The following is a 12,437-nucleotide window of genomic DNA, read 5'->3' as shown; positions in this document are numbered from 1 at the left end:
CTCTTATCCCAGATGCATTAATGTTGTCTGTGCACAAGCTTTTCATTTTCAATTTCCTCTTCTGTTGTAGACAGAGTATTATTTTCCTTCAGTTACTTTATTTCAATTTTTTTTAAGGTGGTCCTGTTCCCATTGATTCTCTTTCCCTCCCTTTCTTCTTATTTGATACTCCTCTTTAAGGTATGGTTTGTTAGTTACCTCCTGCTTTTCTGTGATAAATATTTCTTCTTCCTCTTTTTTCCTTTCAGTCAAATAGATTTACCTTTCTCCAACCATTCAGCTGGTCCTGTTTCTTAGTTTTGAAATTTCATTTTTTGATCCCCTTTCCAAAAAGGATTGCTCCTTCTTTTCTCTTTCTGTTTACTCTAGAGCAGTTCTGCACAACCTGTGGCCCACCAAAGGACTTTGGGTGGCCAGTAGAAAATGTAGAGGAAAACATCCTCCATATTTTTTGCAGGCTGCTGGAAATCCTTTGTCAGGAGGCTGCAGGTTGTACAGGCCTGCCCTAGACCCTCATTCTCTGATTTATGACCACTCTGGTCTTCCTATTTTGTCTATATTCTTCATGCAATCGAAGCTTCTAAGGTATCCATTCTAGGCTCCTTTCTAGGTGCTGTCTGCTACTGCCTGGTAGGGCTTGCCCCATGGTGCAATAATTGTATTGTAGATGTCAGAGAGGACACTGCCTCATGATAGAGTCGCTTCCCTACCACATCTCTGACTATGCATTACAACACTGATCTGTATCTTCTATTGTTAAACTTCTTTTTTTCTACATTTGCCTGGAAACATCCTCCTGGTGTTGACTCCTCCAGGTGCCAATTGGCCTTTGGGGTTCTGTCTCCCCCTTCTAGGATAAGTTGACATTTCAAACATCAAATCCCCCAGGCCTTATCCTGTGTAAAGTCTTCATTTTTCTTCACCAATCATTTGTTTTCATTCATGGAAGCATTCATCAGTGGAACGCCTTCCTACCTTTAACGTAAGCCCTCCTTCATTTCTCACCCCTTTTTAATCTTTCCTCCCTCCTCTTCACCCACTGCCCTGTAGACTCTTCTCTTTCTGAAACCACAGAGTTCACTTTCCCCTCATTGCTAGCACGTGATTTGACATGGGCACATCATTCACTCCTTCTACCCACCAGCTTTTCTCCCTTCCTTTTATGTACCTCTCATGTTATAGTCCCTCAAAAGAAACATTCTCCTGTAGGCAGGGTGTCTTCAGGTTCTACCCATAATATTCACTTTCTACCTCCTCTACCAGATTTCCACCTATATCCCTGTCTCTTTGTGTACATTTGGAAAGAAATCTTTTACTTGTCTTTCCATTGTCACTCTGTTGCTATCCTTGCTTGTTACATTTATTCACTTTTACATTTCTATTGTTTGGGGTATGTGAGAAACATATGATATCTTTAGTTGTCGTTCTTTCTAAAAGTGTTTCAAATGCTTCTTATTGAATGACCATCTTTTGTCTTGTAAGGTTAAGCTCTGATTTGCACTGACTCCTAAATGGGGCCACAGAGAGTCAGATACAACTGAAATAATTGTATTTATCCTGAGCTCCATTGCTCTTTGGAACACATTATTCCATTACCTTCTCCTTTTTCTAGTGTGTGCAGAGTAGTCTTGTGTTATTTAAATGTCCTTTCCTTTTTATTTAAAAGTTTTATCCTTGTGTACCAGTAAGGCACTAATAACAATGTAAATGATAATTGTCAAAATGCCTATGTAGTTTTGTATTGCAAAGTATATGAGACTCTCCACATTGAAGGTAGAAGAAGTAAACCATTGATTCAGACACCAGAGGACCATATCCCACAAGCTATTTATCCAATCTATTAGAGCAGTAAAACATTCATTACACAATATCACAAAATGGAGCTTTGCCATCCCAAAACCTCTTCCACCCCCTGCTGGGGCCTTCCCACAAAATAATCAAATTCACAGTACAGCTAAGTCAGCCTGTTCAGCTCTGTCATGACGGCCATTAGCAGCCACACAGTACAGCTAAGTCAGCCTGTTCAGCTCTGTCATGACGGCCATTAGCAGCCACAACTGCTCTCTCTCTGTCTCTCTGCATTTCCTGTGACAGAACTTCCTTTTCCTGTCAGGAAGCTCCTCCCATCACACGTGACTTAGGCTTCCTGTGATGTAAGCAGGTCACATGGCCTATTAATGGGTGGGAAGGATCTTCAAATCTAAATTGCTACCACACCTTGATGCCTTACAAAACTTGATTCTGAATCGAATTTTCAAATTTAACAATTATATTGATGGATTTTGCAGCCTTGGGATTTTTTTCTACAGGTGACCTATGGATTCTTTCAATTGGAATTTCATTTTCTTCTGTTTAGAAATTCTGGGAAGTGCTCTTCTATTATTTCCTTCATCATAGCGTTAAGTTTTGGGTTTTTTTTTTTTTTGTCTTGTTCTTCTGGGAGACCCAGGAATAGCATGTTGTGGTTCTATATTCTCAAATTCCACAAGTTTGTCTCATCAAGTGTTGGATCATTTTCCTTTATTTTGAAGTATTTCTTCATAGATGCCTGCACTTATTTACTAGATCTGGGGGGCCATGTTTCCTTCTGTTGCACCTGTTTTTCCTGTTGGTTCATCTCTATTTTTAAACTCGTTAAATTTTCTTCTTTCTAAGATCTTTTAGTTTAGCCACAAAGGGCACAAGTGATTTGGAATGATAGTGGGGATAGAAAGATCAAGTGAGGGCTTTTTCAGGATAGGGAATATATGGACCTGTTAATAGGCCATAGGGAATGAGCCCATTGACAAGAAGAGATAGAAAATAAGTGATAGAATGAGGATGATGGAGAGCACAATCTGAGATAGGACAGAGTGAGATCATTTAAGGAGATTGTTCTTTGGTTGTTTCAGTTGTATCTGACTCTTTATGGCCCTGTTCAGGGCTTTCTTGGCAAAGATATTGGTGTGGTTTACTATTTTCTCTAGCTCATTTTACAGGTGAGGAAACTGAAGCAAACAAGGTTGAATGACTTACCCAGGCTCACAACAACTAGTAAGAGTCTGAAGCCAGATCTGCACTCATGAAGAGGGGTCTTCCTGACTCTAGGCTTAGCACTCTATCCACTGTACCACCTAGCTGCCCCCCCCCTTTAGGATGCTTAGCTCTTCTTATTTCTCAGTTTAGGTGCCACTTCTTACTCCTACCCTTCCATTCTTCCCATATGAAAAAGTTCTCTTCCTTTTCCAATTTTTGTGAAGTACTTTGACTAGACTGTTCCTTTGACCCTGTCATGTGCTAGCTTGTATTCTATTTATCTGCATACATGTTGCATAATATATACTCCCACCACTCCCTACAGCAGAATGCAAACTTCTTGGAAGTACAGACTGTCATTTTTTATCACTGTATCCCTAATTCTTACTATAATATATGATTAATGTTTATTGAAATGATGCTAAGGACAGACCTGCTGTGCAACAAATTTCATTCCATAACACATACTAGTATACAAATAGCAAAGTTTAATTACCTAAATATTATTGCAAATGAATATAATTCCTTTTTATCTATCATCATACTTTGCATTCCTTGATCACATGACATAAATGGTTTTATTTTCTTTCAGTGTTCCACAAATGGATTTGCTACACAGATGCTGAATGGTAATGGCCAAGGGTATTGTGGCACATTGGGATCAGGAATTAAAAATGGGGGCCAGGAATGCTTTGAAATGATGAAAGGACATCAGACCTTGGAATCCTGTCGAGGAGGCCATCAGACTCTGGAATCCTGTCGAGGAGGACCCAATACCCTGGATTCAGGCAGATGTGGAGGACAAGTTGAAGTTGATACCTGCAGATATACATACTCTGAGTGGCATAATTATACTCAACCACGTCTTGGTGAAGTAAGTTTTCTGAGTAGTCTCCAGGCTGTAATGTTTGTATATACAGTTTTTGAGAATGTATATGACTGTGTATATATAGATATATAGATGTCTATATCTATATATCTATGTGTATGTATGTATCTCTAGATCTATATATAGACACACTATATATAGTGTGTATATATATATATATATAGTGACACACTATATATAGACACTCTATACACACATATACACATATATGTATAATATATGCATATACACACATGCATATGCATGTACATATACATATAGGTACTGAACAGGAGATTCATAATAATAGGCAAAACTAAATTTATATTTTTTAGGAACAGTTATTCCATATTTTCAGTGTATTCTTAATTTATGTTTACTCAGAAACAGATTTTATTTTATCCATTACATTTTACTTAATATGTAACCCTTCAGTACCATTAGCATGTCTGATGCCACCCATTAAAACTCTTTTCTATCATTTAAGGGTTTCACTGTACAAATTTACTTAATCTAGTAGAACTTAGGAAAAAACCCACATGTTTAAAATTCAGAAACTCCTTAAATCTGCATGTCTTACTGTCTGTATTCCCTCCCAATAAGTTCATGACACCAGTATAGGGCTTTGCAGGTTGAACAAAGAATGAAAAAAGAACAGATATTCTAACCACTTTTTTCTCTCTCCAAGATTTCCAATGCTTTTAGCATCTTTATTCATATATATATTTCAAAGTCTTTAATCTTTTTGGATCTTTACCTCAGATAGGAAGGACTTATGACTTATCATTGTGTCTAGGCCTGTTTTTTTTTTTGTGATTCTGGTTTTCATGTCATAAGGTAACTCTACACTCAAATTGGAAGGAAGGTAGGATAGTGGAACCATTTTTCTGTGGTTCTTTGGTTCAATACAATGTACATGGAAGCTTACTCTTTGAGAAAGCTTCTGGGGGCTGGGTGGGAAGAACAGCACTTTGCAACAAAAGTTGTACAGATCAGTACCAATTAGGGACAAGGAAATTTGGAAGACAAAGAACAGGAGGATCTAGATGGAGACTTCTTTTTGAAATGTCTAACCTTCAAATGAACTTCATTTTGTGTTTCTCATGAAATTTTATTTGAACTATGTGGAAACTTTCCATTGTTGCTATTGTTTGGGGGAACTTGATTTTGATGTCCTAAGATGTAGCTCTAGATTGTTTACAAATGTATTGAACCAAAACTGCAAAGATCTGAGTCCTGGTTCTACCTCCATTTCATGAGCAAATAACTGCTTTTAGTTGTAATTTCCTGATGGAAACATGATTATGAAGAACACATTTGTGCACAGCCTTCTAACTGCATGATTGCTATAGATCTGCTAAATGTTGATTTTATAGTATGCTTATGATACAGGCCAACCATGTACATTTTTTGTGTGTAGGAATCCATTAGAGGACACACTCTGCTTAAAAATTAAGCAATCAAAGGTAAATAAAAATAATTTTTATATTCATCTATTTAGGTGCCTCTTTAAAAATAATAAAATGTGTTTTCTTACTTTGTAGAAGTTGAATCTCTGCAACCAGAATGAAGACAACACCAATGCTCAAGACTATGTTCTTACATATAACTATGAAGGAAGAGGCTCCGCGGCTGGTTCTGTAGGGTGTTGCAGCGAGCGCCATGAAGAAGAAGGGCTTGAATTTTTAGATCATCTGGAACCCAAATTTGCTACATTAGCACAAACATGCATGAAGAGATAAATGTGTTGCTGATAGTTCTGCACCTTTTTCCAGACAGTTTGGAGGGCTCCAAAAAGAACAAAAAAATTAAATTTGATGCCTATGATGAGGGTGATCTTTTCTTCATTTTAAAGGGAGGATTTACTTACTCACCCTCACATTTTTTTCCTGCAAGTCTATTTACCTCTTCCAAGGGGCCAACACATGGCAAAATGAAATTTTCTTTTTTTTATTTTGGGGGTAGACAAATGACTATTTCTAAGGCTCCATTATAAAGATTAAAAGTTCTGTATTCATTTGTATACTTTTACTTCCCTCCTTCCCTCATCCTAAAAAGCAAAAATATTTTTCCATTAAAACTTTTTTGATGGTTCTTTGACAGCATACCAAGTGATTTCCTTGCCAACAGTCTTGTAGACTCTAAGAATTTCAAACCATTTAAATATAATAAGACAATACTTGGAACTTTTGCCAGATGATGTGCCTTGATCATGTAGAGGGATGAGAGAGAGTGGAGTGGAAGGAAGGGAGAGAGGAGAGGGAGAGAGAGAAAAGAGAAAGAAGGAGGGAAAGAAGAGGGAGGGAGGTATAGGGGGAAAGACTTTTATGCCCATTACCTTAAAACAGCAATAAAAAAAGAGTAGCTCTGTATTAAACAAACTGAACATAATACTAACTCTTGAGTCAGAGGACCTGGACTCAAATTCTGCCTTTGATGCTTGCTATTTTTGTGACCTTTGTTAAGTCTCTTAACCTTCCTCTGCCTCAGTTTCCTCATCTGTAAGATCAGGAACCGAGCACCTTATCCATAATCTTACATTAAATATATGGAACTACTTTATTTTTCTTTATTCTCTCTGAGTTAGAAGCCCTTACTAGTTTCTCTGACTTGGTTGTTCCCTTCCATTTATTGGCAGAAATCAGAATGACTTTTCACTACTAAAACTGCAGGACGGACAACATGATTTTCTTTTTGAAGAGGCAAGAAGAATTACTTGCTTCTGATTCGACATTCTCTTTTCAACATGAAACTTACTTCTAGTAATATACAGCATTACAACACGCTAACCTTTTACTACTTATGAACAATGATGGGGGCAGTAAATTTTAATAGTTTAGTTTTCCACAACTCCCTTAAAACTTGCACAGAGTGGCTAATACATTTTTAAAAGAGTTGTGATTCTACAACTGAACTTAGCCACAAATAGCAAACGCTGAATACATATGGAATATTTTGCATCATACTCAGATCAAAATAAGTCAATATTTCATGATATAATCATTACTTTCATGACAATTAGTCATAATGAGTAAAGAAAGGATAATGATTGTTTTTTTGTGGCCAACCAAAGCTTTTGGTAGTTTGAAGAATAGTTGGGCTATGAACATTCTCTAAACAAAGAAGTGTGAAGGTCTAGCTCCCTGTGTTCCCCTGAGTTTATGAATTATGAGGTACATAAATAGACCTCAGGACACCTTCCTTCTTGGCCTATGTATCATTTCTTCCTTTCTACACTGCTTGCCCTCTCCAATTCTACCTCCTTTCTATACAAGCTGGACTTCTAAATGCTCCTTTATCTTCTGCTTCAAGAATAATAAGAATCATTATAATTTAAGAGAAGTCACTGTTTCCTGACACTTCATTATTTCCTAGGACGACCACCCAAACACCATCAATTTGAGATTTAATTAGAATAACAAGGAAATGACATTGGAAGATTAAATTGTCACACCTTAAGTTTGTTCTCACCTGATGTGACCAGATTATTTCCTTTGTGGATTGCAAAGTAAGGGAATAAGGATTTTGAAGTAGATAGTGTAAGAATCCAGACAGAATTTTTGAGCATGGGAAAACTGCGATAGGGAACCTGAGCTTTTGGAGCAGGATAGGTTTCAAGAGGTAAGAGAAAAGTAGGGGAAAGGAAAAGGAGAGAATAGGATGTCAAAGACTTTCTGCCTCCCTATGTATTATGTAGGACTTATCCTCCACTCTTCCTCTTCCTTGCCAAGGATAGCTTAACTTGGTGGCACAGTGAATAGAATATCAGACCGGAAATCAGGCAGATTCATCTTCCTGAGTTCAATTCTGGCCTCAGACACTAGCTGTGTGACCCTGGGCAAGTCAACCCTGTTTCCCTCAGTTTCCTCATTGTAAATAAGCTGGAGAAGATAATGGCACACCTCTCCAGTGTCTTTGCCAAGAAAACCTTAAATGGGTTGAAGAATTGGACACAAAGCAACTAAACAACCAAAACTCTTATTAGGTCTCTTTTTTACTACCCAGTCTCTCCCTTTTCCCCCGATATCCCTTACTTTGCTCTGGAACATATAAATTCAAGGGGAAAAGGGTTTATGTAAGCTTGGTGGGGTAGCTTAAGTAAGGTTGGTGAATTAAGATGAATCTGCAATTAGCTATATGTATCCCAAAGGTGTGGGTATTTCATATATATATATATATATATATATATATAGCTTAGTGGGAGCTTTTGTAGGAAATATATATGTAGTTACAGGTAGTTACAGTATTTTGCCTTGGATATGTATTTTATACTTTGAATTAATTTGCTATTGAAATATCCATTTAAAATTCAACCTTTTGAAAGTATATCTTTTTATATTTTAAAAAAGTTAACACCCTTTCTGTCATTTGGCATTATCTTTACACTGTACAATCCCAAATTGTGTGCTACTTTAACCAGAGTATGGATATTTAACGGGAAAACCTCAAAAACCTTTTTTTAAAAGAATGACTCTGCTTTTTATGCTAATGTACAGGAAAATTTTCTTGGTTTTATTGAAATGTATATACTTAGAATGTAAATTGTACATCTAGTGCTCTTGGGTTTTGTTTTTGAGAAGTCTGTGTTAGAGAAGAGCCTTTCATTACTAAGATTAAAGTTATTCATTGTTATATTAGCTACAACTTTAGAGGATTGTAAACGGAATGGGAAAATAAAACATTTATTATTTACTAATAAACAGACCTTTAACTAATTTCATGCCTTTATGTTTAGACAATTGCACTGCAGATAGTCTTTCCCTTAAGGAGCTTACCATCAAATAGGCAAACAAGACAGGCTAATTTATGATGACAAATGTGTATTGAGGATGAAAGAGTATGGCCAAAGTGGTTCTAAAAGGTTGGAAAATGGATTGATTTGATCTCAATGGACTTTCTAGATGAGAAATATATGATATAATGGCCAGGAGGGAAAGAAAAGTTAAGGTATATAGTGTACAGACTTTAGGAGGGTGAGAATGTGGGAACTTGGGGGAAGGAAAAGCCCTCTGTAAGGTTTCCTCACTGGAAGCTTCTTGTTAAGTCTGACAGGAGTGGCACAGGATATTGAGCCATTGTCATGCTGACGGTGACTTCAGAGCCACCAAATATAATGTTTCCAGTTGTCCCAATGGATTTTTCTTAATCACTTTGCTTTGTTTTGTTGCCACTCACTATGTGATTTACTATTCCAGTTCTGTTAAAAGTCATGTCATCTTATAATCACCTAGAACCAGATGGTATTTACACATTAATTTTTCATCATTTTCTACTTATTTTCCCATGGCTAAGTCTTCTGCTCCCCACCAGATATATAAGCTATGTCAAGTCAGGAAGCATTTCTTATACATCCTTCCTATCTCTTAGGCACATTATTCAGTACCCTGCAAAAGACTGAACATTCAAAGGAGGAGGGAGCCTTAGCATCATCTATTCCAACTCCTTTACAGATAAAATAGAATAATTAGCATTTCTATTTTTTTTAAGTTTGCAAATATTTTCCTCACAGAAACCATGAGGTAAGTAATACCAATTTTTTTTTCCATTTGAAACTAGAAAAGGATGAGAAACTAAGGTCCAAGTGTAATGCATGAGGTCTAACAGCTGGTTAATGGAAAGCCTGGGCTTGGAACCCATATACTCTGGTGCTAATTACTGTTTTCCACTATAAAAATAAATTGAGTAATTAATCCTTTGCTAGCAAAGAACAGCTTTTCAAAAGGGAAAGACTATATTGTCAGAAAAGATCTAGGAGTTCTCTTAAGGATTCTAGGAAATTCATAATGTATAAACAATTGAAGAGGGAAAAATGATTTTTTTCATGGTCTACAAGGTGTTGAGATGTTTGGAGGGACTATAAGAAGAGATTAGCTTTCCTGATTTCATGTTATGGTTTTCATATCTTTTCATACCAGGTTTTAATATTATGCAATGGACATATCATTGGATTGTAAAAAGATTTTAGTGATTATTAAAGGTCATTCATTTTTGTCAAGGCATCAAAACCGATTATAGTGTCTTGAATCTCATAGTTAAATAATAAATTGAATTCAAATTTTAATCAACTGGTTTAAATTGGAAATGATATTGATCTCTAAAAATTTAAATAAACTTAAATTTAATGTTAGAATTTTTAAAATGGACTCATGACCTGTTCTATAAAGCTTACACAGATTTGGATATGTTTGTCAGTGGCTATTCTTTTTTGGAGAAAAAGCAATATTTATACCCTCATGAAGTTATAGCATTTCCATTTCTGTATCTTTTATGATAACCAAAGTTTAAAAAATAGTTTTTCAAATTCAAATAAATTTAGCATAAACAGTATTTTGCAACTTGACTTAATAACTCAAGGTGAATTGAATTCTTTTTTTCAAATTAAAAGAGAACTATTCAGACCCTTTACAAGGGAAATTCTGAGATCTTTTCAGTAAGTGTTTTTCAATTTTGTAGGAAAGATTTCAAATTCGAATTTATTTCAAAGACAGATATTAACCACTAATAGCAGAGACTTCTAGAATCAATTGATTCTACATGCCAATTTCCCATATTACTATACCAAGAAGATGCAGGGAATTGTGTTCCTTTTCTCTCAAACTGAACATGAATAACTTTCTCAGTGGTATTTTCTTTAAACAAAAAATGAAAACTGGTATCAATATAAAGGATCATGTATTTACAGATGGAAGAAACCTTAAAAGTTATCTAGTCCAATCTCATTGTTTTTTAGCTGAAGAGACTTAGGCCTCAAGGTCATGGATCATAAGAGGGTGAGCTAGAGTCAACTCTAGGTCCTTGACTCCAAAGCTGGTGCTCTTTCCCATGTAACATATACTGTTAGCTTTCACTACCTTTGGGCAGTCTGAGTCAGCTGTTGTAATTGTCTGTCTTTTCCTCTTTCACATTGCATTTCTCCCTCCCTTCTCCAAATAAAACAAAGTAGAACCTAAGAACAGAAGGTTTTTGTTACATTGCTCAGATAGGTGCATCAGTGAGCATCCTCCAGGTATGGATACCTCATAGAGGGTGGGGATTGAGTTGGAGTGGTCTGGGTTTGGCACAGCTTAATAAGTATTGATGAATTTTGCCAAATCAAATCAAGTACTTCCAACTTATCCATGCCTGTGAGCCTTGTACAGCCTTCCAGCTTCTGAAGTTTTCATCACCGTTATCATCATTTCATTAACCGAGATTTATTGAATATTCAAGATAGCCTGCCTGGTGCTAAGAGAAACAAAGACACAGTCTCTACCCTCAAGGAGCTCTTGTTTCTTGTTCAATCTCTGCCCTCTTTTCCAGGTTCCTTTCCAGATAGACGCTTGCTATTGATGACTGAACCTTTACTTTGTGCAGTCAGCTTTTCCTTATTCCACGTGTAACCCAAAACATGTGGGTGTGACTCACCTAATTAACTATGGCTTAAATAACACCTTTGTATCTTTTTAAAAAAGTATTTCTATTACCTAATATGGATTTTTAAAAAGCTACCCTATTTTTCATATGCAGCTTCGATAGTTAAAATGCTAGTACTTTTGAATTAATACTCTTTTGACTGATCTAGAATTTTATAGAATTTTTATCAACAAAGAGAAATTAATATATTTCTGTCAAAAAGAATAGATTTCATTTTGTTTTCGAGGGACTTCTCAACACCATCCAGAAAATCAAAGAGTTGATAAGGTGTTATTTTAACAATGTACTATTGTAGCATTTCTTTTTTTGGAGGGGGGAGACACCAACTGGGGTTCAGTGACTTGCCAGAGGTTGCACAGCTAGTAAGTGTGTCAAGTGTCTGAGGCTGGATTTGAACGTAGGTCCTCCTGACTCCAGGGCCGGTGCTCTACTCACTATGCCACTAGCTGCCCCAAGTATTGTAGCATTAACCTTGATTTAGAGGTACTAAAGGAATGGTAATGAATTGTTTAAACTGTAAATCCCTCATTGTGGGCTCAGATTATCAGTCCTAAACTGCAAAGGAAAAAGGCTGTTTCCTACTATTCATGACAAAGTCTATCACTTTTGTGCCACTTTTTTTTTTGTCTACCACAGCACTTTGGGTAGAGAGATGATGCCAAGGAATAACCTGTAAATTCAAAATTATTCCTTGATCCTTTTCCTGATTAATAGTAGATAACTCAGAATCCCTCATTAAATAATCACAGAATCAAAGAATTTCAAAACTCAAAGGGACCTCAGAGACCACATAATGTAACTAGTTCCTGAAAAAGTATTCCTTCTTGAATATAGCCTTGCCCCTTTGCCTTAAGACATCTAGTGAAGGGGAACCACTTCTCTGGGTAGCCCATTTCACTCTCGGATAACAACTCTGTTACCACAGTTTTTTTTTTTCTTAAGTGGAATGTATGAGGCCCCAGAGTTGGGGACCACCTTCCCTTGTACTGCCAGGAGGACAACTCTCTCCATCTCCTTACCTGACCTAGGGCCACCCTGAAAACACTGCTCGAGTAATTTTTGCTTACATAAAGCAAAGTTCCTATGATCCTATTTGGTCATTTTTTCTTCAGTTTATCTCTTAGGATCTCTTAAACACTTA

The 12,437-nt window shown here is 36.5% G+C and overlaps 1 protein-coding gene across 2 annotated transcripts in view; it reads left to right on the top strand.

Moving 5' to 3' along the window:
• LOC118848515 (desmocollin-3-like) overlaps window positions 1-5,983 on the top strand; it is a 68,732-nt gene extending 62,749 nt beyond the window's left edge. Inside the window, exons 15-17 of one of the 2 annotated variants that reach the window (XM_036757438.1) lie at window positions 3,608-3,889; window positions 5,304-5,349; window positions 5,428-5,518. In XM_036757438.1, coding sequence (XP_036613333.1) covers window positions 3,608-3,889; window positions 5,304-5,339 — 318 coding nt within the window. In that variant the 3' untranslated portion in view covers window positions 5,340-5,349; window positions 5,428-5,518. Of the gene's footprint in view, window positions 1-3,607; window positions 3,890-5,303; window positions 5,350-5,427 lie in introns of both variants that reach the window. The other variant, XM_036757430.1, reaches the window with a different exon arrangement.
• Window positions 5,984-12,437: the final 6,454 nt, after the last annotated feature.

The sequence above is a fragment of the Trichosurus vulpecula genome, chromosome 1 (assembly GCF_011100635.1).
Source record: "Trichosurus vulpecula isolate mTriVul1 chromosome 1, mTriVul1.pri, whole genome shotgun sequence".
NCBI classification, from domain to species: domain Eukaryota; kingdom Metazoa; phylum Chordata; class Mammalia; order Diprotodontia; family Phalangeridae; genus Trichosurus; species Trichosurus vulpecula.
The sequence above is the reverse complement of the archived record's forward strand: the minus strand, read 5'-3'. Positions and strand labels throughout refer to the sequence as shown.